Source organism: Anopheles gambiae, chromosome 3 (genome assembly GCF_943734735.2).
Source record: "Anopheles gambiae chromosome 3, idAnoGambNW_F1_1, whole genome shotgun sequence".
NCBI lineage: Eukaryota > Metazoa > Arthropoda > Insecta > Diptera > Culicidae > Anopheles > Anopheles gambiae.
The window spans coordinates 48,330,076-48,356,401 of NC_064602.1; the positions used below are offsets into that span (position 1 = coordinate 48,330,076).

The 26,326-nt window shown below is 37.1% G+C and overlaps 6 protein-coding genes across 6 annotated transcripts; all 6 read left to right on the forward strand.

Annotated features, from left to right (window-relative positions):
• Positions 1 to 2,036: 2,036 nt before the first annotated feature.
• On the forward strand, positions 2,037 to 4,013 carry LOC4578373 (cuticle protein-like). The gene is made up of 2 exons (XM_001238117.3): positions 2,037 to 2,909; positions 2,973 to 4,013. The coding sequence occupies exons 1-2, from the start codon at positions 2,820 to 2,822 to the stop codon at positions 3,357 to 3,359; spliced, it is 477 nt and encodes a 158-aa protein (XP_001238118.3). The 5' UTR covers positions 2,037 to 2,819; the 3' UTR covers positions 3,360 to 4,013.
• A 1,579-nt stretch (positions 4,014 to 5,592) lies between these two features.
• On the forward strand, positions 5,593 to 6,795 carry LOC4578374 (larval cuticle protein A2B). The gene is made up of 2 exons (XM_001238118.2): positions 5,593 to 6,132; positions 6,196 to 6,795. The coding sequence occupies exons 1-2, from the start codon at positions 6,121 to 6,123 to the stop codon at positions 6,580 to 6,582; spliced, it is 399 nt and encodes a 132-aa protein (XP_001238119.1). The 5' UTR covers positions 5,593 to 6,120; the 3' UTR covers positions 6,583 to 6,795.
• A 4,409-nt stretch (positions 6,796 to 11,204) lies between these two features.
• Positions 11,205 to 11,780, forward strand: LOC4578375 (larval cuticle protein A2B). Its single transcript, XM_001238119.2, has 2 exons — positions 11,205 to 11,282; positions 11,346 to 11,780. The coding sequence occupies exons 1-2, from the start codon at positions 11,271 to 11,273 to the stop codon at positions 11,730 to 11,732; spliced, it is 399 nt and encodes a 132-aa protein (XP_001238120.1). The 5' UTR covers positions 11,205 to 11,270; the 3' UTR covers positions 11,733 to 11,780.
• Positions 11,781 to 13,851: 2,071 nt separating this feature from the next.
• On the forward strand, positions 13,852 to 14,423 carry LOC5668089 (larval cuticle protein A2B). Its single transcript, XM_001689129.2, has 2 exons — positions 13,852 to 13,918; positions 13,986 to 14,423. The coding sequence occupies exons 1-2, from the start codon at positions 13,910 to 13,912 to the stop codon at positions 14,349 to 14,351; spliced, it is 375 nt and encodes a 124-aa protein (XP_001689181.2). The 5' UTR covers positions 13,852 to 13,909; the 3' UTR covers positions 14,352 to 14,423.
• A 2,110-nt stretch (positions 14,424 to 16,533) lies between these two features.
• On the forward strand, positions 16,534 to 17,104 carry LOC1279532 (larval cuticle protein A2B). The gene is made up of 2 exons (XM_319260.4): positions 16,534 to 16,593; positions 16,657 to 17,104. Exons 1-2 carry the CDS (start codon positions 16,582 to 16,584, stop codon positions 17,041 to 17,043), a joined length of 399 nt encoding a protein of 132 aa, XP_319260.4. The 5' UTR covers positions 16,534 to 16,581; the 3' UTR covers positions 17,044 to 17,104.
• A 3,075-nt stretch (positions 17,105 to 20,179) lies between these two features.
• LOC1279533 (larval cuticle protein A2B) lies at positions 20,180 to 21,516 on the forward strand. Its single transcript, XM_319261.4, has 2 exons — positions 20,180 to 20,241; positions 20,305 to 21,516. The coding sequence occupies exons 1-2, from the start codon at positions 20,230 to 20,232 to the stop codon at positions 20,689 to 20,691; spliced, it is 399 nt and encodes a 132-aa protein (XP_319261.4). The 5' UTR covers positions 20,180 to 20,229; the 3' UTR covers positions 20,692 to 21,516.
• The last annotated feature ends 4,810 nt before the right edge of the window (positions 21,517 to 26,326 follow it).

A 26,326-nucleotide genomic window follows, 5' to 3' on the forward strand; every position in this document is an offset into this window, starting at 1 on the left:
GAGATCTTTTTATTTATTCAGTAAGAACGGCTTCGGTCATATTGTTTAGATCAAATGTTATCTATAAAACAAAAATTATGAGTATATTTGTTCTTGATAATATTTTTTGTTAAAGTTTAAAGATCAGGACATAAACTACTCCTGTATTAGGATGTGCATATAAACTCATGTGCCGATAAGCAACCGTCTATCCTCACTGGCACTTAATCGTCACGTTTCTTCCATGTGCTAGGAACGCACTGTATGTTCCCTTTGATTCAGTATGTTTGATTGGACCGTTAATGATGGAAAAATGCCCAAATTATGATCCCAAATACTTCTCACGTATTCTCACGCATTCAAAAATACATTAATCAGGCATACAGATCTTCACATTCCTTCATCAAATCAATGAAATACATAACTTACATATTGAAAGTCTGTACGTTCCTCTTCTTTTCCTTTTCTGCCTTTTTTAACACTGTAGCAACGAGACAACCGAAGAATCCTGAAAATGTAAAAGCAATAAAATGAATATTTTAAAAATAATTTCTATCATAATGAATATTAATGTAAAATACTTCTCTTGCATATTCAATACAGCTTAAGCTGATATTGCTTATTTGATAAAATAAGTTATGGAGTGAATTATTAAATTTACAAATTTATTCCGCAGAAGGAAGGCTCTTGCTAGTTCCTACTCGACAGAATTTTAATATTACATTAAGGTTAGAGCTCCTTTAATGAGATACAAAATAAATATAAGTCTAAATCTTATATGTTTCAAATTTTGTTCCACTATAATGAGAAGACATTCGGAGAAAAAATGAGAAAAATAGGGAAAATTTAGAATTTTAATATGGTCTTGGATAATCTTACATTCAGAATTAGCCGTACTACAGATGGCTTTGGTAAAAAAAGACCGTTTTTGTCTTATGTCAATCGTTCTTCGCAGATCAATCAGATTCATAGCTGCCATATCAAAATACAATGTTGTAAGTGCTTCCGGTACATAATCGCTGTATGTACGTTGTAAAATGTTTCTAACAACGTTTCTCCGATACTTCAGCTGCATGAATACCAGAAACGTAGTTAATCATTTTCATCCCCACCGAAGAAAATCTGCCGTTTACCTCATATGCATTGCCTCATTTCATTGAGCATCACTTTCAGCTGGTTGCAACTGATGATCTTCACATTGAAACCAGTTTCAATGTGAATTTCCTACTCAGGCGCAAACAGGCTTCATCACGCAGCTAGCATCATCTCATAGTGTTTCCTGATTCACCACCAGTTGCAGACAAACCGGACCCTAAAACTCCTTTTCGATCGAACGAATGTAATATTGGTACAGTTTTATGACCGCCGATTGCCTAATTGAAGTTAAAGAAACGCTCACAGTTTAACTATCGGATAGAAGGAGATAGATGTCCCGGTTATGGTTAAAATGAGATATCCTGTTTGTGCATCGCACTTTCTCAATTGAAAGTGAAACCATCCCACGAAGATGTTTCAAACTTTGGTATAAATACCATCACAGGAAATGGACCAGGCATCAGTGATTGGTAGATAACCGTAAAACGACAAGCAGAAATTACATCAAACATCATGTTTCTAAAGGTATAAATATCTTCTACATCAAAACATATTGATTTTTCTAAACACAAATAACTAAGCAGTGCACTTTTTTGACAGATTGTGGGAATACTTGGACTAGTGGTTGTTGTTTGCAGCCAAAATCATTACGGTACACACAACGATGCACAACATGATGTAGTGCATTATCATCACGACGAAGAGCATCATGGACCAGCACATTATGAATATCACTACGACGTTCACGATGATCACACTGGCGATGTTCACGGCCAACATGAAGCGCGTAAAGATGATTCGACCCACGGTGAATATTATCTAATCGATGCCGATGGTCATAAGCGTACTGTGAAGTATCATGTTGAAGGAAAAAGCGGTTTCATTGCTGAAGTCCATCGAGAACCAGTCAAAGGCTTCCACGATGCACCTCTTAATTTCCATCACAAGTTCGAAGAGAAATACTGATCATATAATTTTAAGTCATTGTAACAAAGTTACGAAACAAATATTTTATAAATAGAATAAAATAGTCTAAAGCCACTTTACACTATGTTGCAGTTATGCAGAAAATAACATTGATGACGACAAAAAAACAGATACTTCGGCACCCATTCACAAAAACAAGTCCACATCAAGTATAAAAAAGCAAAAATGTATCGATAGTAGGAAAAAACACCATTATCTGGTATTAAATCCTTCCTGCTCAACCAGTCGGAGCACTTGACCAAATGTTACCATAATCTTTCGGGTACTTTCCTTATTTTTACTTTTAACGAAGAGGAGCGTCAACAACATGCATCGATCAACTCTTGGGGATCAATCTTCATCCCCAATGACGCGCCCGAGGACGACAATGACCACAAACTTACAAAGCTAATATTACATGCCGGATACGTGCAGCTCCAGCGGTGTTCCTTAGTTACTGATTTTCATAAAACATTTTTTCACACGTACTACATTGAATGATACAACAAATGTCTTCCGTTTAAATCATTTATGACCTTGACAATGAATATCATGCGTTACATAACAGTACCCTGCACCATTTCAATCCTATCTGTTTCAGCAGATTAATTGCCAATTTTTTTTTCTTCTTTCTAGTCTCAACCCTTTCACTTCAACTAGAGCGGTCCGGTTGAACCGGTTGGTGCATTTGGCATGCCGTAGACCCTGCTGAATTTTGGTAACTTTTCTTTTTAGCAGTATTCCCGTATCATGATCAATACATTTCCTTTCGCTATATAATGACAGTTTACCCACATTGTAGGCATCAGTTAGCATTTGTTCGCCCCATACACAACAGCTCCCAAGTATTTTGCAACATGTATTCCAAGGTATTTGCATGAGCGATTCTTGTGCTTTTGCAGCTGTTTTCTATAATCTTTCGTCCTTTATAGATCATTGTTGTTCTGGCCCTTGTCGCCGCCGTCAGTGCTCAAAGCCACTACGGACATCAACAACACTACCAGCCCCAACACTACCATCACGAAGAGGAGCATCACGGACCAGTGCACTACGAATATAACTACGATGTGCATGATGACCATACCGGTGATGTTCACGGCCAGAAGGAGGCTCGTAAGGACGACTCTACTCAGGGCGAGTACTACCTGATCGATGCCGATGGCCACAAGCGTACCGTCACGTACCACGTTGAGGGTAAGAGCGGATTCATCGCGGAGGTTCACCGTGAGCCGATCAAGGGATACCAGGCACCGCAGCCACAGCACCACCAATATCAGCCGCAATACCATCATCAGGCTCCGGCTCACCACAAATACTAGTTTAAAACTGTGTATAGTATAGCCCTGTAAATCGAATTTAAAGCTATGATAAAATGTTTTATAAGTGATAAATCTAATCAAATTTGTGTTGGGCCTTAGATATACCTCATCCATTACTCCATAACTTCGTTATCTGATGCGTTGAGTTTGAATGTGGTTGATTTTCTCTGCGTTAGACGACGCAATATAAGATTCCCATGTCATAGAACAGCTGGGTGATGCACTGTAGGACCGTAGACATACATGTACTCGTTTACTGTTGTGCTCTTCGTCCAGCAACACGTGAAAAATGTTTTTGCGGATGTTTGTATTATTGGATGCATGCACAGCTGATCCTGTAGTGCTGCAAATCAAAGGTGCTTTCATGAATTACACCTGTTTCCAGGTACGATCGAATTTCGTGCCGTTCGCATCGAATAACGTGCCGTTTGCTTCGAACCGCAGCTCACTATGATCGAATGCGTGGGATCGAACGCTTCCGTTCCGTTCCATCGCCAAACGTTGTGACCGAAAGAACCAAATTCTACAAATCTGTGCGTAGAATTTCACGTGAAGAGTCTAATTGTTAAACCAAGAGCAAAAGTGTGTGAAAGTTTTATTAAATATATGAACTGTTTAGATCCGCCATTTAGAGCGGCTCGCGAGCTATACTTTGCCGATCGCTGGGTTATGCAAAACGCGTATAAATTATTTAAAATAATACTGGATAGTAGAGGCATACATACGACAGAAGTCTAAAAAGACATTTTCTCAAACTAACTCAAAAATACACAAAAACTGAAATTCATAGCCCGCTGAGACGTGGTACATCTCACTGGGCATATATTGAACACTGTAAGGTTTGGTGCAAGATTTGATATCTGATTGAAGATGATTGATTTTTATATCCTCTGTACCCTTAATGACGGGGTATTCGCTGGAAACGATGGCGATTTTAGTTATTTAAAAACAAAGAAGCAACGAAACCAGTACCAAGCACAAGCCCCCCTCCCTCCGTTTGACAGTTTGTCGTCTTAGCTCTGAGTCGGTTCTTTTGTGATTTAGGTTCACGTTTCATTCCTTTTGAAAAATTAAGTAGTTCCTTTGTTTTAAATTAAATTCCCAACACTATTTTGTAGTACGTCTCCGATTACTATACTATTTTTCTCTTTACTTATTGGATTAATTATCGTGATATTGGTGATATTTCATACCAGAAATTTCTATTATATGACGACTATTGTTATGATCTGATCAAGTTTTAAAGGAATGTTTAGCAAAATCTATTTGTTTAATAATATATATTTTTCGTAAATTTATTTTCTCATTTATCTTTCATTTGTGCAGTAAATCGTTGGTTTTTTCTGAGCTTTAATTTGTCAAAGTTATGTTCGATTTAGATGTATAATTATATTTGTTATGTAGGCAGTAATTTTCCAGATAATCTTAACCTAAATAAATAAATAGAAAATGAAATAAATACATAAATAAATAAATAATGAAATATATATATATATATATATATATATATATATATATATATATATATATATATATATATATATATATATATAAATTAATTAATACTTAAAAAATAAATAAAAGAATAATTAAATAAATAAAAATTTAAGATAAAATCCAAAGTGAATTATTGTTACAAGTTTAGGCGGGAGCTTACAGCATTTAACAGTCAACAAATCAAAATTTACCGTGTATCGTTGAAAGTAAAAAATGACTTATTTATCGCGATTGACTGCAACATTACAATCTGTAATAGAAAAAATTCGTTCATTGGTTTACTGTTATGGTTATCTTAACAACGAAACCTACCGAAAATATTGGCTGACAGCAAATCTGCATAAAAATGATGAACTCTGCATATTTTGTTTGATATTTTTAAAAAATACGTAAGAAGATTATGTTACAGATGACCTTTTTTTACTTCAAAATTGTATGCTCAGACTCTTTTATTTTGGAAACAAAATCTGATTAAGGAAAGGGGATTCTAGCACTATGCAAACTAAACAGCCACGTGCGGCCTAATTCTCGAATCACTGACCGCTCGAAACATCAACAGGGCCGCAATACTGTGACTACTTAGGTGCTTATCTTTCCTTAATGCGTCCCAAATTAGCCATATGCAGTTCACTATCATTAGAAAAAAGAGCCATCATCTTCATCACTTTGCCGGTTGAAGGATTTAGAGAGGAAACATTGTTAAAAGACATTTTTTTAATATACTTCATGTAGCAAGAGTAAAAATCACTGAATCACTGATAAAACTAAGCTTTATCCTTTGAAAATTATTACATCTGTTACAATCTTACTGTCTGAAATTAATTAATCATCGTTCGAAACCCATTTTAAATTGCCCTATAACCAACAATGAAAACTAAAAAAAAAACAGTATTTTAATAAGCATCCTTTCATTTCATGTCTGAAGTAACCTTGATCATGAATACCACGCCTTACATAATGAATCTATACACCGTTTCGGTCCAAAAAAGTTTTGAAATTGTTTTAAATTTCTTCTTTCCTTTTGTCAATGTCCCTTTCACTTCAAATAGAGCGGTCTGGTTGAACCGGTTGGTGTATTTGGCAAGTCGGGATCCCCATGATACCGAATATCGTTACTTTGTTTTAATTTTCCTTTTGTTTTGCAACATTCCCCATACAATCTACTCGCTTTTTCATTCATTATATAAAGAAAGCTCACTCTCATTTTTGGCATCAGTGACCATTTGTTCGCCCCACACACAACACCTCACAAGTATTTTGCAACATGTATTCCAAGGTATTTGCATGAGCGATTCTTGTGCGTTTGCAGCTGTTTTCTATAATATTTCGTCCTTTGTAGATCATTGTTGTTCTGGCCCTTGTCGCCGCCGTCAGTGCTCAAAGCCACTACGGACATCAACAACACTACCAGCCCCAGCACTACCATCACGAAGAGGAACATCACGGACCAGTGCACTACGAGTATCACTACGATGTGCATGATGACCACACCGGTGATGTTCACGGCCAGAAGGAGGCTCGTAAGGACGACTCTACTCAGGGCGAGTACTACCTGATCGATGCCGATGGCCACAAGCGTACCGTCACGTACCACGTTGAGGGTAAGAGCGGATTCATCGCGGAGGTGCACCGTGAGCCGATCAAGGGATACCAGGCACCGCAGCCCCAGCATCATCAATATCAGCCCCACCATCAGGTTCCGTCTCACTACAACTATCAACATTAAATAATAGTATAGTCATACAAATTTATCGAATAATGTTAATAAACTAACGATAAAACTTATCTATATGTGAACTTGTATATATTTTTTGCGATGGAACTTATTGACATGAATTGGGACCTAGAACTCGAACGACTTAATAACATGCCCATTATATGCTCAAATCTCATATGAATGGTCTCCCGAAGCAAGGATTGACTATCTGATTGTGTGGTACTAAAATAAGTCTCGAAGGCCTGTTTAATCCGGCATCCGCCAAAAAGAAGAATAATGTGGAGGTTTCATTTATTGATAAGAATGTTTTATTCAAACCATCGTAGAAATTTTCTTATTACTAGACATTTGAAAGTGATCTATTGTGTTTTCCTCTAATCTGTATAGATCAGGAATATCCAGCTCACCTGACTATGTTGCCCAACATGCTACCAAAAAAGCAAAATGGTTTAAAAGTAAATTTATATTATTAATTACTTATTAATATTATTAATTTAATTCATAAATTTAAATGAAGTATATGAAAAATACTTCACAAGCAGCTGAAAAATAAGGCAAACAACTTGGTGTAGTTAAAAGGATAAATCATTTGGATACACCTATGGTACAGACTAAAAACTTTTAACGGGCTTGTACAACACAAAATTATTTTTTTGTAATACACGCGCTCAATTAAGCACTTATAATATACCACAAACGGAATTAAACTCGTTTGCTAGTTGTCTAGCTTACAGCATACTTCGTGCCTAGCATTTACAACCATAAAATTACTATTGTTGTTTTTTCAGGTATAACCAGAAGCGACCGATCTGGTAGTACCGTCGTCAACTCGTACGACTAACAACATGCCCGTCATGGGTTCAAGCCCCGAATAGACCGTGCCCCCATACGGTAGGACTGACTATCCTGCTATGGTAACAATAAGTCACTGAAAGCCAAGCTCACTTTACTAGTGGGTACAGGCAGGCCTTGACCGACAGCAGTTGTTGTGCCAAAGAAGAAGAAGAAGAAGAACCAGAGGCGAATTTTCCTATAAGTAGACTGAGCGGCCGCAAAGGGCCCCTGCCTAAAGGGGTCGCCGAGATAAACTTCCACATGTGTTAGTTCGCTTTTACAATCGATTTTTTTATACATTTTTTTCTAGCTCAGTTTTCAATGTGAACAGCATCATTCAAAACTTTTTTGTTTTTCAACAGCTGTCATTATTTGTGACAGCTGGACTGTTAAAAAAAACCCCGCGCGATTGTTGAATTCTTCTTCTTCTTCTTTTGGCACAACAACCGCTGCCGGTCAAGGCCTGCCTGTACCCACTAGTGAAATGGGCTTGGCTTTCAGTGACTTTTTGTTACAGTAGCAGGATAGTCAGTCCTGCGTATGGCGGCACGGTCTATTTGGGGTTTGAACCCATGACAGGCATGTTGTTAGAGTCGTACGAGTTGACGACTGTACCAGCAGACCGGTCCAATTTGTTTGATTTGGAGCCAACCCGGATTGTTGAATTAGGCTTTCCAAATATGCCTTTTAGTTGTACTAGACCAATTGTCAGGTTGTTACCTTGGTCAAATTGGTGAAGATCAGGGCAACTGAATCAAGTTAAACCAACTAGATCAGCACTAAAATTTGTAAAGTCAGTAGTTTTAATAACGACATTTTATCATTTCATTATTTGATTCATTTCCATATAAAAGACTCTTAGTTCATATAAAAACAACGAAATGCGTATTTGTTTTGAAAAATTACTGTATAAAATAAACATTTTCTTACACCAAATACTGGCTAGTACGTGAATATAGTTTTGAAAAAAATTCACTACCGGAAACAACGATGATGGACAACCTAAATTATCGAAATAAGTCCGACTGCCATCGCACAGGTTTTTTACCACTTAGATAACCAAAAATAAAAGTATCTGTCACGAAATTCACCGTGATATTTTGCGAACTTGTTACCTATCCTTAATTATTATATCCGAGTAGCGCGTTATTTTCGCGTAGTTTATTTGTTTTCCGTTCTGACGAAGAGGCGTTTTAAATAGATGTGATATTATATATAGATTTGAAACATGTTTCATGGATCCGTTTGTAAGCTATTCTTATAGTATTTCTATTGGTTTTGCATTTAGAAGTTTTGGAGGATGCTGTCTGCTGCATCATTATCATACATTACATTACTTTATCCGGCGCTACAACCGCTTTGCGGTCTTGGCCTGCCTCAGAAGTGTCCGAAACCGCTCGCGGTCTCGCGCCTTCGTCTGCCAGTCCGTTATCCCGGCCTTTATGGCGGACGCCTCCACGCCATCTTGCCACCTCAATTAGGATCTACCACGCCTCCTCCGTCCTTGTGGACGGCCTAAAAAGACTTTATGGGCTGGGTCGTCCGGTTCCATGCGTAAATCATCGCCAGCCCACCGGAGCCTGGCGAGCTTGATACGCTGCACGACAATGAGGTCGCCGTACATCTCGTATAGCTCGTCATTATAGCGGCTGCTCCAATGTCCTTCCACACATACGGGGCCAAGTATCCTTCAGAACATCTTCCTCTCGAACGCGGCTAAGAGGGTTTCGTCAGAATTGGACAGTGTCCATGTCTCAGAGGCGTATGTGAGTACCGCATGATCATACACTCAGACAATAAGACATTTGCGCATGTCAGTATTCTCTGATTCGGCTTGCCTAAAGATTGTTTCTTAATTATTGCATTTTTTTTATTTAATGGGTCTTGTTACGCGTAGTTTTGCTGAGGCAGGGTGGCAGATGTTTGACGGGAATTTGGAGATATGCTAGAATTTAGAAATGAACTCGGACATAAACTGTGTAGAGATGAACTTCGGCAACGATTGAAGTCTATGAAATAATTTAGTAGCAAGAAAGAACTCGCAATAATAAGAGCAATCGAAACACGTCTTCTTATACTAAAGTGTCCAATCAAGTTAACTCTTCTCCTGATGCAAGACGTACTCCACATATGAAAGTATTATGTATTTTCAAAACATGAATCATACAAACATGAAGATGACTCTTTTGTCTCTTGATGTTATTTTTTAAAACCCGTGTTGCTTTGGTTCAACTTTCTCAATTTTGTTCTTTTTTGTAGATCTCACCGCGTTCCGTCCGCTAGTTATTTGTTAAAATTACGAAACTTGAAAAAAGTCCCAATACAAATGTTCGGAATGGGTTCAAAGATATCCGTTGTATTTAATTACAAAAAATAAACAGTGACATTATCAACCATTATGGTTTTTTCAAGTGGATTTTTGTTGTAATTTATTTATAGCCACTCATTGTAATGTATGTAAATAATGCAATGTAAAATGAATGGCTTCTTTATGCCACCTAAGTCAAACATGATAAAAAAAACGTTGGCTATCGTTGTAATATTTTTTGCATTAGAGACATGTTCCTTTAAATTGAAACCAGACCATTGAAACCATAGTATTCCAAGCATAGCGAAACCGTATTCCTTGCATTGAAATGAATCGACTGGATTACACTTTACACAATGCAAATTTAACTCCTTGCTGGTATTTAAAATAGTTTCAACTATCAATTTTTTTTTTTTGCAAAAGAATTTCATTTTCAATGCCCGGTATCCTTCAAAGTGGTGCTCGGATTCCTTCTTTTCATTTTTTAATTTACGGCCTAGTCGTAAGAACGACCTAGTTGACCGTGTCATCTTTTTATCTAATTAATTACTAAATTATCAAAATAATATATCATCATACTAATTTGATGATGATTGTTCAACTTTACTAACTAAGGTGGCTTTTACGATATCACCCAGCTGTTTTATATGGAGTTTGACACTTGACGGTTGAAATCATGTCAACACTCCATACAAAACCAAAACCATTAGCCTCTGTATTTCAGCCTACATTATTTCAACCTGAAAAAAATCTTAACAAACGCCGATGAAGGATTGATTTTTTGCCATTGGCTGGAAATAGAAAACGGATATATAAAAGAATTTCTGACAACTGTTTCTTGATAGATTATTAGTCAGATTAATAGTACTTCAAATTTATTATAACAAAAATTTTTCAGATTAATAATATTTCCTTCATTCGTTCATTATTGATTATTTTTATAATTATCATGAAAACTTAAAGTGTGTTAAGCACTAGTTTTTTTTCTTCTAAAAATAACATTGCTAGGGTATGTGGTACTTCCCTTCAAGTGGCTTCCATCATGATGGAATATAATAAAAACTTATCAACGTATAGACAAATAAACGTTTTAAATTAAAATTAAAATATACGATTCGACAAAAAATGCAAGAATCATTATCACAATAATCAATTGCGAGAAGATTTTCAACTAAATTAAACATCTCATACATGCAATTTTACTATGACCTTGCCCATGAATATCATATGTTACGTAATAGAGCTATGCTCCATTTCAACCCTAGTTTGGAAAGATTTCCTTCTTTGATTTTTTTTTACTTTCTGCCACTATCCCTTTCACTTCAAATGGAGCAGTCCAGCTTAACCGGTTGGCGCATTTGGAAAGTCGTGATCCCCATGAGTGGCCACAATATGTCGAATTTCGGTACATTGTCTTAATTTTCTTTTTGTTTTGCAACGTTCCTCAATATGATCTATGCTTTTACTCCACTATATAAAGAAAACTCACCCATATTTTTGGCATCAGTGACCATTTGTTCGCCCCACACACAACACCTCACAAGTATTTTGCAACATGTATTCCAAGGTATTTGCATGAGCGATTCTTGTGCGTTTGCAGGTGTTTTCTATAATCTTTCGTCCTTTGTAGATCATTGTTGTTCTGGCCCTTGTCGCCGCCGTCAGTGCTCAAAGCCACTACGGACATCAACAACACTACCAGCCCCAGCACTACCATCACGAAGAGGAGCATCACGGACCAGTGCACTACGAATATAACTACGATGTGCATGATGACCACACCGGTGATGTTCACGGCCAGAAGGAGGCTCGTAAAGACGACTCTACTCAGGGCGAGTACTACCTGATCGATGCCGATGGTCACAAGCGTACCGTCACGTACCACGTTGAGGGCAAGAGCGGATTCATCGCGGAGGTGCACCGTGAGCCGATCAAGGGATACCAGGCACCGCAGCCCCAGCACCACCAATATCAGCCGCATCATGGAGCGTCCGTTCATCAAAATAACCATTATTAGAAACAAAATATTGAATTAGAGTATTACTCGAATATTTCAAACGTTCTTTTTGATCAATTGTTTGCTTAATGTGTGTAAGTGAAAGAAAACTAGAAAAATAACGAATAATGGGGTCCTTTCCGTTGTGAGTTCGCAGGCTGAAATTTTAACCTGTCAGCTGTTTGCATTGTATAGCAATTTTCGAGCAGCTATCTATGTGAGTTTAATATACAGGTTGGCTTATCTCAAGATGTATGAATATAGAAGGCTGATTTTTATCGCTTCTGCTTCTGAATGAAGATTTTAAGAGTGTTTTGAGTATTCGTCAAGCCTCAAGAAAGCTTGTTTGAACAAAAGTTTTCATCCATCCTGTCAAAAAATGATATTCAAATTTAGTTATAAAAAAACATAGTATGAGACCACCTGGACTACATACACTTTGACTTTAGATTCCACCACGTGATCTCTTTAATGCACCTTGGGATAAAAGTAGACAACACCGTGTTTTCGAGCAGGTACTCGAATCTAATTCTAGCTTTGAGGCTAGAATAATCTAGACTGAAAATTGCAGCCGAGTTTTGTGTGTGGTTTTGTATGGAGTGTTTACATGATTTCAGCCTCCAACTGTCAAACTCCATACAAAAAACTAACTAGAATCGTGAAGGGTCCCAATAATGATGATAGTCTGAAATTTAACGGCACATAAATGTAAAGGCAAATAACCCATACCCATACGTTTATTTTATTGGTTGACGAATAATAATGCGTCTTCGAATTCCGAACCCTGAAAGCATACTTGTCTTGCTTTTTGCAGGAAGAGAATCCAATTTACCTGTGTCATCCGATGGAGACCAATGAAATTGATGCTAAGTCGGAAGGACACTTTTAAGATTCGCCTTGAGTGAAACCTGAAACTGCAGCACGATGCTTTTGAACGGTGACGTTTCGCGGTACTGCAGAACTTAAACACATGAACACGGAAAACTTTCTAGGACACAAAACCAGCGGCAGTGCCATTCAAATATACATCAATCTTGTCTTATTTTCCTCATTAATCAATAACTTTTATTGTATTTTGTCATACTCCTGTGTTACTATTACTATTGTTTTATTTTGTATAGTTGTTTTTTCCTAGTTGGCATCATTCTGTTTTTTCTTTCATAAATCTTTACCTATGTTTTCTTTGTTCATGGTGTTATGTTGTTGATTTTTTAGATTATATTTTAGGTTGATTGCTATTCTTACGTTGATGAATCATTATTAATCCGAATGTTTATAATGTAAACACAGATAGAACAATAAAATATTACAAATCATACACCAGCCAGATTTTAAACCCTTTTTGATACATATATCTATGTTGAATGAGTTAAGTTTATTCAGCTGTGTAGAGTCAAACCATTGAAAATAAAATAAAATAAATGAAATAAAATTGTCAATTCGAGTTACATTTCTTAACATGGTCGATACAAGAATGTGATTTTTTTGTATCTAGAATGACAAAATCAATCAAATTTATTATGTGCCATTTGGGAAATTTTAAATAAAACGAATGTACAACATGATTTTTTGGTTCATGGTATGAAACCATTTAAAGTGTTATTAAAATTCATCAGTATCAGTAATCAAAAAAGCTTCCTTTCGAATTGTCTCTCTGAATAGCTTATCTTTATTGATCCTTTATTTAAAATTCATCCCACCTATAATCATTATCCTTATCTAATGACGAGGTTAATCTGGCAGTTTGGCTGATAGATGTGCACAACAAAAAATATAAGCTTGCTCAAAAGATGCATGTACCTGCATCATAACCTTGACAATCAACTATTTTAAGTAGACATGCTTCCTGTTTGATGTCATTTTTGCATAAAACAACAACCAGTGAAACGTGGACTCAAGTGTCTATATCGTAATATGTGATTATATAATCCTTCAACTCGGTGCTACTATTCCTTTCACATTAACCAGACCATACAACTGGTGCGTTTCTTTTCAGTAGTTTGAAATCGAACGAACGAATCGTGACTTTCCAAACTTCTTCTTGTAGAAAATTGTCTCCTTTATTTTCATCGTTTGCTCCTTTCACGTCAAAACGTCGGGGTATAAAAACGCATTCAAAAAGCGTTTTTCCTCCACAACAGCCGCAGTTGCCGAAACAGTTGGACCATTATTTCCAAAACATTACATCCAAATTCAAAATGATGAAGGTTTGTAAAGATTTACATAAACTAACTTTAGATTATTAATCCTGTATTGTGGATTTTCTTTGTGTAGTTCTTGGTACTTCTGGCTCTTGTTGCCGCCGTCAGTGCTCAAAGCCACTACGAACATCAACAACACTACCAGCCCCAGCACTACCATCACGAAGAGGAACATCACGGACCAGTGCACTACGAGTATCACTACGATGTGCATGATGACCATACCGGTGATGTTCACGGCCAGAAGGAGGCTCGTAAGGACGACTCTACTCAGGGCGAGTACTACCTGATCGATGCCGATGGCCACAAGCGTACCGTCACGTACCACGTTGAGGGTAAGAGCGGATTCATCGCGGAGGTGCACCGTGAGCCGATCAAGGGATACCAGGCACCACAGCCCCACCATCAGGCTCCGTCTCACTACAACTATCAGCATTAAAGAATAGCATAATATTAAAATAGATATCTGTACCTTTATCGTAGTAATAAACGTGGGGCACACTTAATTGAACATTGTGTCATTTTAACTCTCTTAATCATTCTCATGTCATTTGAATCTTGAATAACATAAGAAATAATCAGTAGTGTGCTGAAAATTAGCAAATCTGGTTTTATTGGGGTGTTATTTATGTGTATGATTTGATAGAACATTTTATTTAAAAAAATTAATAAGTCATATACTTTGAGAATTAATATTCCAAAATCATTTTTTAAATGATACATGTAATATTTCACTATTAATATCCCGAGTTCTATTCATGGTTTTGGAAAAAAAATTCTTTTGTTTATTTATGGTAACATTTTGCTCTTTATGTTATTTTAAACACACGGTATGCAGCAATTTATGAAAAGAATATTTCATGCTTTTTTGTAAGCTATCCTCAGGGTCTCAAATCTTATTTCTGCTTAGAGCCCCTGACACTGTAAACCCGCCACTGACTGCAGCTAAACATGACTTATAGTCTCAAATCCTTCTCATCTTTAATATCATCATCGCTTAACCCTACAAACTAATTTTGCCAAATAAATATATTAATTCTTAGTCTCAGATTTTACTGTATTTTTAGTTTTCCTGCTACAGTTTAGTTCATCTCGTTTTTATAACTCTTTTGTGCGCCATTTGTCTCTATTTCTATCCTTTTATCACTTCCTATTTATTTCTCTTTTTTCTATTTCTCTTTCTCTCTCTGTCTCTCTCTCTCTATCTATCTCTTGCTCTCTCTTTGGCTCTCTGTTCTCGATCTTTCATGTAACCTTTTTCACTAAAAAGAATAGTTTGTCAAGCTTATGTAAACAAAGCAACTTTACAATTGAGATACATTTTAAGAACTAGATTAGAGCTAGAACTGGAATGTTTCAAGAATTGTCAAACTGTTTTAGCTTTACATTGAAAAAAATCTATACCAATGCAATGAGTCCTAATGCATGGTTACCCCTGGATATAACACTTTCAAGATGTTCATTAAAGTGTTATATCCAGAGGTAACCAGGCATTAGAACTCATAATAAAAATGTGTAAACAGTTTCACGATCCTATGTGCCTAAAAGTCGTATATTGCGCTATCTTTCGGTCCCTCTTAGAATATTGTTGAGTAGTATGGTGCCCCTTAGCAACCCGCTCAATCAATCGCCTGGAAAGTATTCAACGAAAGTTTACTAGGTACGCTTTATGATTCCTTCCTTGGTCTAAAGGAGTCCAACCTTCTTACTACCAACGGTGCCTGTTGCTTGGTTTGGAGACACTTAATGTCAGGAAAAAAACATGCAGCGTGTATTTACATTTCGACTGTTGATTTTTTTTTTTTGCACCATCTAGGATAGTTAGAACTAATTTTTACTTTTGCCCATAGCGAACGAGGACAAAATGTTGTGAGTGACCTGTTTGATTTTAATATTTCTACGTCAGTGTTCAAAGATCGTCTTCGTTAGCGTTTCCATTCTGGTAGTTTATAAGTAAAAGTATTAGTTAAGCTATTTGTGTAGACCTGCGGAGGTCCGACAATTCATCCTAAAAAATTAACTTAAATTAATTCTATACATATATGCAACAATAATTTCAATTATAGCTGTATCTGCAGCATTTTCCTTAGGCGACAAAGCACCATTACAATGTTTCAATTTTTTAGTTGTCTGAACCATTTTTTTATTGTACCTAATCTGGATCGTCCACAGCCCTAACTGGTATTATGGTATCAAAAGACCTCCCAAAAGTCTGTTTTCAAGGATTTTTTTAACATTAGCCATTTTCACTCCAACAAATCACTCCAGAATGAGTACATGACAATATTCGTCGATTTCTAAAATAAATAAAAAAATTCTTCAGACTAGGATTTTCCAAAAGATTTTTTTTTAATTTTTGATCAATCCATTGAAAAGATAATTTCCTTGATTTTTTTTTTCTTTCGAATTCGCACAACCCTTTCACTTCTACTACAGTCATCCAGTTCAACCGGTTGGAGCATTTGGCAATTCCTTGTCTTCACGAGTGACCGTAGTCTTCATGAGCAAATCGACATTTCGGTACATTTTTTTACTTTTATCGTTTTTTTACAATGTTTCTCGTGCATCAGTTCATTTCACTTTGCTATATAAAGAAATCTCACCCACATTTTTGGCATCAGTTAGCATTTGTTCGCCCCACGTACAACACCTCACAAGTATTTTGCAACATGTATTCCAAGGTATTTGCATGAGCGATTCTTGTGTTTCTGCAGTTGTTTTCTATAATCTTTCGTCCTTTGCAGATCATTGTTGTTCTGGCCCTTGTCGCCGCCGTCAGCGCTCAAAGCCACTACGGACATCAACAACACTACCAGCCCCAGCACTACCATCACGAAGAGGAGCACCATGGACCAGTGCACTACGAATATAACTACGATGTGCATGATGACCATACCGGTGATGTTCACGGCCAGAAGGAGGCTCGTAAGGACGACTCTACTCAGGGCGAGTACTACCTGATCGATGCCGACGGTCACAAGCGTACCGTTACGTACCACGTTGAGGGCAAGAGCGGATTCATCGCGGAGGTGCACCGCGAGCCGATCAAGGGATACCAGGCACCGCAGCCCCAGCATCATCAATATCAGCCCCATCATGAGGCTCCGGCTCACTACAACTATCAACACTAAAGAATAGTTTAGCTCTACACAATAACGATTATAAACTTACGATGTAACTTTGAAAACCTGATTCGGTGATTTAATTTATTTACATTGATCAGCTATTTATACATTTCATAGAGAGATGTTTAAGGGACGGACCCGTGGTACAGTCGTAAACTCGAACGACTCAATAACATGCCCGTCATGGATTCAATCCTAGAATTGACCGTCCCCCCGTAGCAAGGATTGACTATCCGATTGCGTGGTAATGAATCAATTCTCGAAAACCAGTATAGACCGGCATGTTCTCGCAGGCTTGGATTATTTATTGGTAGGGGCGCAGATGTTGCCACCAATAATTTAGTCTTTGCCTCGTTCATTTTCATTCCTAGATTCTCTGCCGCCCGCTCGATCCCTTGGTAGGCTACTGCTACATGGGACAACCGCAGACCAATGATGTCTATATTATCCCCGTATACCAGGATCTAGGTTGACTTTTAGAATATATGTTTAGACTAGGGAAATTCAACTCATTAGAATTTGCGCCAGAATACTACTTAACAAAACAGAATGATGCAAAAAGTTTAGTTTCTTAGGTATATGAAAAATGGATTGTAAGCAGCTGATGAAATAATTTAAATTATTTGAAATAATTAATCGTTTCAGTCGCTGGTGATCATATTTTACAAGGCATCATTCTAATATTCGTGTAATTCACTATCTTTGTTGTTAACAGCTACGCTATTTACATGTACATTATTCCCACAACAGTAAATGCTGAGTTATAACGTGAATTAGATTTTTTTATTTGGCACTCGCGGTATCGATTTTTGAAAATATTTGAACAAGTATTTATTACAATTAAAACATTCAATAAATAAAAACTGAGATATATTTATCTTTTCGGAGTCACAGGCGATCCTACTTGCTTTAGTGTCCAGACCAGATTTAATTATCAAGGTATTATTCACATTATCACATCACATTACATTCACTCTGTCGTACCACTTTAGGTCTGTCGGATCCGATTATAACGTTAATCTCTGACGAAGCCTTAGGACAAGTTTACAGTTTTGATGACTTTAGTATATGCGTTTCGTGAGCGTTTACGTGATCATCAATAAAATTAAACAAATAATTACTGTGTTTCTATAATGTTCTGTTATATAATAATAAAAATTGTTCATCAAGACGTGTACGATGAACCCAATAAATATTGTAAAATTTAGAAACTTTTACAAACCTTTTTCAAGTGCTAAAAAAATTGATCAATAGCGCTGCACACTCGCAGGCTTCAACACTGTTTTACGAAAGATGAGAAAGTAACTGCGACGTACACACGTGATCTTTTTCGTTTAAGATTTAAATAGCAAGTGATTCTTACGATTCTAAAATGTTCCATGCATTATATCTTATTTTCTATTCAAGTCTGATTTTCCGGGGCTTGTTTTCCCTTATCCTGCCTGAATCGCTCGTCTCTTTCTTTTCGATCGATTACCGATGTTGGTAAACATTCCTTCGGCTAGTCCTTTATTTTGCATGACCTATTCATGAGTTTATTATTATTATTATTATTATTATTATTATTATTATTATTAATATTATTATTAATATTATTGTTGTTTTTACCAGAAACTAGGTTGACTTACAGAATATCTGTTTAGACTAATCTAATCTTTAGACTAATCTGTTCTATATTATAATTGATATTATTCTTATCATTATTATTATTATTATTATTATGATTTTTTTACTACAACGCGTAGATACCTTATTGAGGATTTACACGTTCAGTAATAATGATGATGCACTACAGCAGTAGCTGTCACAGTAATGAAAGTAATGCAGCAGCATTATATTAACCATGGCAGCAGTCGAAATCCATCTTTGAACGGCTCTGAGGATACCCCAATGTTAAATGCAACGGAGCTAGCATTGGACTCCGAAGAAATACAAACCTAGGGTCTGACTGACCAGCACTGGATCGAAGCTGAGTTATCCGTCAAATGTTCCTAGTCCGGGGGAGATTGTGCAAACATGTTGATGCGGGGCAACAGAGACGGTGAGTCGATGGCACCGTTGAGCAGATCTCCAATGAAAAGGTTTGTTTCCCTATGCAAAATAGCTAGGTATTTCTTGCGATATTTTTATTTAGACTCTTACCATGATTTATGATTATGGCATGATTTATGTTCGTACACTTATGTTGTGCTTATCGCTAGCTTCGCAACAACTTTGCAACAATTATCCAACGCACGATTTACTTGCTAAGGCTGTGCGACATAGACAAAAAAAGGTCTGAAGCGCTTTGAGCGGGTTGCTCGACTTTAATAATAATCGAAACAACATGGTGATGAGACGCAGCATCATGTCTCGCAAAGTAGACTAAAGATGTTGTTGGCGGATGTGGTTTCAACACTTCACCCAGTCTACTAATGATGATTTCGTCACAATCTTCACGTCATCAAGACTGGTAGCCTTCAAATGTCGAAAGAGTTTGGAAGTGAGTCGGGCTGAAGATGGGATGTTTGCTAGTTCCTGTATAACTTTTCTCAGGAACTAGCAAACATGTTATAGAAATGTAGTTTGGAGCAATTTCTATTCCATAACTTCCCGGTTAGCTAGCAGAACGTTTGAGACGATTATGGTAATGCGCAGTGTAAGGTGAGTGGTGAGTTTTGCTAGATTTCATACAATTTTGTTAATATTGTTTATACTAAAAACATATCAATTAGTTGAAAATAAAGCTCACTAGAGTTAATTTGACTAAATAAAATGTATGATCAAAGCAACACAAAAATATATCGCAGGAAGAATTTTAACAAAACTTATCATCTCATATAAGACATTTGGATGTAACCTTGCCCATGAATACCATATGTTACGTAATAGAGCTATGTACCATTTCAATCCTATCTGTTTGGAAAGATACCTTCCTTGATTTTTCTTTTCTATATATTTGTACCCCTTTCACTTCAACTAGAGTGGTCCAGTTCAACCGGTTGACGCATTTGGCAAGCCATTATCCCCATGAGGGGACACGATACATGTCAAATTTCGGTACATTTTCTTAATTTACTTTTTGTTTTGAAACATTCCTCCAGTATGATCATTCTGCTTTTACCCCACTATATAAAGAAAATCCATTCACACTTTTGGCATCAGTTAGCATTTGTTCGCCCCACGCACAACACCTCACAAGTATTTTGCAACATGTATTCCAAGGTATTTGCATGAGCGATTCTCGTGCTTTTGCAGTTGTTTTCTATAATCTTTCGTCCTTTGCAGATCATTGTTGTTCTGGCCCTTGTCGCCGCCATCAGTGCTCAAAGCCACTACGGACATCAACAACACTACCAGCCCCAGCACTACCATCACGAAGAGGAGCATCACGGACCAGTGCACTACGAGTATCACTACGATGTGCATGATGACCACACCGGTGATGTTCACGGCCAGAAGGAGGCTCGCAAGGACGACTCTACTCAGGGCGAGTACTACCTGATCGATGCCGACGGTCACAAGCGTACCGTTACGTACCACGTTGAGGGCAAGAGCGGATTCATCGCGGAGGTGCACCGCGAGCCGATCAAGGGATACCAGGCACCGCAGCCCCAGCACCACCAATATCAGCCTCATCATGAGGCTCCGGCTCACTACAACTATCAACACTAAAGAATAGTTTAGCTCTACACAATAACGGTAATAAACTTACGATATAACTTTGAAAACCTGATTCAGTGATTTAATTTAGTTACATTCATTAGCTATTTATACATTTCATACAGAGATTTTTAAGGGACGGACCCGTGGTACAGTCGTCAATTCGTACGACATAATTACATGCCCGTCATGGATTCAAGCCTAAAATTGACCCCCGAAGAAAGCACTGTGTATCCGGCTGCGTGGTATTGAAATCCTACACCGGAAAACGTGGTACAACATGGTTAGGTGAGGCGAAATGATCACCTGCATTATTGACAAATTATCATGTTTAAAATGACTTCCAATGATTGAATTACATAATATATAATGTTTAAAGCGCACCACGAACGTTTCATAACCTAAGATTTCTAAATAAATGAATAGATTAGGAAAAAAATTCTTGCTTATCACAATGTAATATTCACCGTCTCGAAAAGAAGCTTCCGTAAGAATTTTACAAATAATTAAATTAAAAAGATGATGGGAGTTCCGGATCGGTATCGTAAATCCTCTACATCACCCACATTCTTAATCTGGATTCGTTTCCGAAATAAATATAGCTTCGAATCCGGCTGTTCCTTACGAATACAGATCCGATTGGCTCCGATTGAATCTGGATTACTCCGATCGAATCCAAATGGCTCCTATTGAATTCGTTATACTACCGCGCCTAATTCGTAAAGCAAAATACTTAAACTATAAAAGCAAGCTTGCAAGCAACCATAACTCCTAGTTAACATTGCTGTCTTCATAGCTACACATATGTACAAGCAAAAATTCGATCGTCTATATCAGCTGTGTCAAACTTAATTCATAAGAGGGCCGCAAGTACAGATTTTCAGTGATTCATGGGCCGCAAAGTTGAGAATAAAAAATATACCTCAATATTCATATAAAATACTGTTTAAAATCATTATTGTTAAACAAATTGACTTTTTGCACTCCTCGCTTCAAATCTGGAATACTTTCTTATTTACAAATTTGCTATGTTTTTTTTTTTATTGTGCACTTTTTTATTTAAAAAAAATGTTTAATGTACTTTTAAAGTCACATGCGTTTTTTTTCATCCTTATTATTAAAATAGGAAATTTCTCATTAGTCGCGTTCTAACACGGCACTTCTGTTAGAAAATATCACTCAACCACACTTTTTTACTGAGGTAGGGGAAGTCTACCAGCCTGTTGCGAATCTTTTTCAAGTCATCCGAGCTATCCACCGCTGGATGAATAACAAAAATATTTGCATGCAATTTTTTGATAGATCAAGAGGTAAATTGTAAAAAAAAGTGTTTAAACATGATTTTTCGCTAATTTCCAAGTTCGAAGGGGTATATGGTGGTATATGGTAGTATGGTGTATATTTATTACAAGAACCCATATTTACGAATAATTTTGTTAAATTACGATAATTTTATCTGACGAAGATTCGTGGTGTGTGATCCCATAAAGATTGGCAAATCTTGTTTTGCGCTTGAAGGGAGATGATTCGCGAATTGAGGTATGGACTGTGTCAGCTAATCTATTAATAAGCTATGTATTGCAGGGCTTTGGCATTTCGATTATTTTAATCCTTAATCTAAATCTCTTAGTCTTAAGCGTAATCATATCATTTTGGTTTAGATTTTTGGGGAGGTTCAAAAGTACATTAATTCGTCTTGCAAAATGTGGGGTACACAAATTCCAACTTGGCTACAATCATTTTTATTAAAATTGATGGTGGCATGATTATGACAAAAAAAACAGAAGTGGCTCCAATCCAACATCAATGATGTAACATTATAAGGTTGGAGCCGTGCAAATCGGAGAAATTCGGAGCCGAATGAATCCTTTACTCGGCAGTCGGGGGCATTGAGATCGTCCAATTCGGTGGGACCGACTGGATCCATTTCTCACTGTAGATTAGCCGCTCTGTGCGACAACCGATGACTCCAACGGTTCCGAATGGCTTTAAACGGCTCTATAGGCTTCGGACGGCACCGAACGGAATTGTTGGTTTGATTTAGCCGGATTCGAAGTTGCTATAGCTAAGATCGAAAATGGTTTTGAGCCGTGGATGCGATTCTGACAATCCATCATTAGTTGTTGCGAAGTTTCCAAGTGTGTGTATCAAGTTATTTTCATTACTTTTCGTTGGTAGAAGGTAGTCGCAAATCTATTTTTCCATGTAGAATGTGCAATCGAGTGTGCACAATACTATGCTAATATTCAGAATTTAATCGAAACATAATACCGACTGAGTTTGCATTCAATTCAATGTTTCTTAAGGGTCTCGATTGTTCTGTACGATTGTGTAGAATAAGTTTATGAGATGTTATGGGTACATTCATGTTAGATTCGAAAAATATACCATCTAAATGATTGTTCTTCTCTGGAAAATTAAATACACTTCGACAAATACTAACTACTAACAGTTTTTTGGTTTGGAGTGATTTTAGCAATTCTCAAAATATTCTCGCGGGCCGCATTCAGCATTGACGAGGGCCGCATGCGGCCCGCGGGCCGCCATTTTGACATACCTGGTCTATATGCGTACCAGCAAACACCGTTTACTGGGTTTCAATGGTTTTCTGTTTCCAGATTTTTGTTTCCATAAATCTCGTGATTTATTGATTCCTTTCCTGCTATGTTTGGATTCGTTCAACATACTAACAGTTTCTGCATATTTTTTTACTCTTCCTTTTCTATTTAGTGTAAGGACGGTCCATTCTGGGCTTGAACCCATGACGGGCATGTTGTTGGATTCGTTCAACATACTAACAGTTTCCGCATATTTTAGTATAGTTTTTAGCACAATTAGTTGGCAATATCCTCAAATTTTCAAAACAAATAATTCAAACAATTTTGAATAATGTTCAAAACATTGTTGTTGTAACGGTGCAACAGGGCCGACGAAACGACGAAAGTAATTATTACTCTTAATTGTACCGAGAGGGGGTAAAAAATAGGGGGGCTCCTATCTCCGTGCGCGAGAAAAAGGGCGATACTTCTGCCGACGTTCCTTAAGTACCCTTTCTCTCGTTTCCGTTCGGCGCGACGATCGATGCCCTTTCTCCTCGGTGCTTCTTCGGTTGATCTTCGCGTAGTACGAATTACATTTTGGTTTGATGACCGATCCTCAGCCAGATTGATTTTGCATGTTATCTAATTAAACGCTATTAGCGCCCTCTATCTGTCGAATTCAAATGATCGATCAAACGGATCGTTTGATTGTTATCAACAATTGTTGAATGATTAAAATAAATTAGTTGAATGCATATCATTTCTGGAAGCTAACAATAAATCGTGAGCTGAGCCCAAACACAAATCGGAATCGTATTCAGTAAAATCATAGGAAACTTGTAACTTATACCTACGTGGATATACAGCGTAAAGGTGCGCTGTATTGTGCATAGATTGGCCAAAATGAATTCCAATAATTTGTCACACGTATATCGTGTCAATTCGCACTTCGTTAGAGAATAAATCATGAGAGTTTTTTTATCAAATAAATCATAACAGTACATCCTACAAACACAACTTCAAATTTGAAGCTTTTACAAAGAAAAGCCTCTCGTAACAAGTACACAACAACGTAAATAATCGATTACAATTTGATGTGTCCTATGTATGTATAGATTTTCAAATAAATATTAGCAATTAACTCAAGGAAATAGTTGTAGTACCTTATTTAATTACACTAGAGCAGTGGTTTTCAATCTGGGGAGGACCGAATTACGCTAAATACGATGGGCTATAACTAGATTATTCGTATTTAAATAAATAAGAATTTCAAAAATGGTTATTTATTCAATAATCTACTGAAGCATGCTATTACTGAAGTTTGTTGAAACTAAAAATTGCACTACAAAAACTCTTAATCTAGAAAAAGCTGATCGAGCTGCATAATGATTTTTCTGCAATACTACTCCCTAAAGAAAATGTGCTTACAGTAAAGACAATATGCTTAAAGTGCCTTCCCATCAACATTCGTTGTATAATGTTGCGAGAACAGCTTTGCCAACTTTCGCCACCACTTTAGACCAAGCTAAGACAATAGATGAGACATCCAAAATGACATATAGTGCTTGTTAGATTAATTCAAACAATCCTTTGAATCCTGTAATTGCCAAATTTGAATTTTGCGTAACAAAATGGTAGAAAACTTCTAAATTGGAATGTCAAAATGTTACCCCCTCCCCTCTGTTTTTCAAAGATACTTTTCTTTTTTTACAATGACTCGGAAATTGAGCCAATTAAAGCACTCATAACGATGCTGAGCAACTGGTAGCGTTACGTGACGTTACTGAAAAATAAACACCGTTACAACGACAACACTAACAACACTACCTGTCCCAGTTCCACCATCAAGATAAAGAGCGTCAACATGCACCGATCGATAAACTTTTGAGGATCAATCTTCATCGCCAAAGGCGCACTCGAAAAAGGACGAAGCACAATGACTCATGAACCCTAGCTACGAGTGTTTGAAGTAAATAACAAATTGTATATTTAGCTTAAACAAACGAGTAATGTTTTATTCTCTACAGATAATCTGAAAGCCCTCCCATCGGTTCATCCCACAACCTTACAAAGCTAATAAAACATGCCGGATATGCGCAGTTCCAGAGGTGTTCCTTAGTTACTGCTTTTCATACAACATTTTTTCACCTGTACTATAGTATGAAGTAACAGATGTCTTTCTTTTAAATCAGTGGTTTCAACCTTTTCACAGCTTGTCTCCCTTTCGGGTGTATATAGGATCTCACTCACAACTTCATAGGATCTCACTCTTCAGCTTCTCGGACTGCAACCGATCCACATCAGACGCCGTACCACGCAACAACTGTTTGTGGCTGGTTTACTGCAAAGTAACATCGACTGTCCATCCCTGCTCCAGCAGTTAAACTTTTACGCTCCTGCTGTTCAGCTTCGTTCTCGTCCGTTACTTGCACTGAACCGTAGTCAAACTGGATATGGATCTAGAGACTCCCTCAACTCCATGATTAGGGTGTTTAACGAAGTTCATCATTTGTTTAATTTTGGAACCTCAGTGCAATCCTTTAAAAACTGCCTTAGAAACGAATTATTAAGTGGATCTTCCTACTTATTTTAAACTAATATTAGACCTAAGAACATTCACACGGATCCATTGCTATCCATTGAACGAGAAATTAACAATTAAACAATAAAACAATTAAAACACAAGTTCATGAAGAGGGAGAGGATTGGTGGACAGTCCAGTCTAGGTGCAGTCCATGACGTTTCTGTATCCTATTGGATATTGCGAAACTATATTTGTTTTGTTTTCATGCAGATTTTCTTTGCAGCTCCTATCTTAAGCTTTAACTGCCTGTCTAATCAAGTTAATTGATATTAAACCCTCTCATTCTCAACTCCGCCCTTAGACGGATGTCAGAAAAATCCATGGAAAATAAGTAAAACATAATTTTCTGTAGCTACCAATCAAAAAGCCACTACGCAACATTTCTGCTTTTCATCTTAGTTGTTTGTTGACATTCATTGATCAAACGCGTCAGTGATCCAAAGTTTAAGATTTGGGATGAACGTGTTCTACAACGCAAATTTGGACTTTTGAGGGTTAATGGAAGTATTTTTTGAGGGTTGAT

What these genes read in the sequence shown, in the direction of transcription:
- LOC4578373 (XM_001238117.3), top strand. Translation starts at nt 2,820, where the DNA reads ATGACAGTTTACCCACATTGTAGGCATCAGTTAGCATTTGTTCGCCCC. An exon ending in TTTGCAACATGTATTCCAAG is followed by an intron (nt 2,910 to 2,972) that starts GTATTTGCATGA and finishes CGTCCTTTATAG; the next exon opens with ATCATTGTTGTTCTGGCCCT.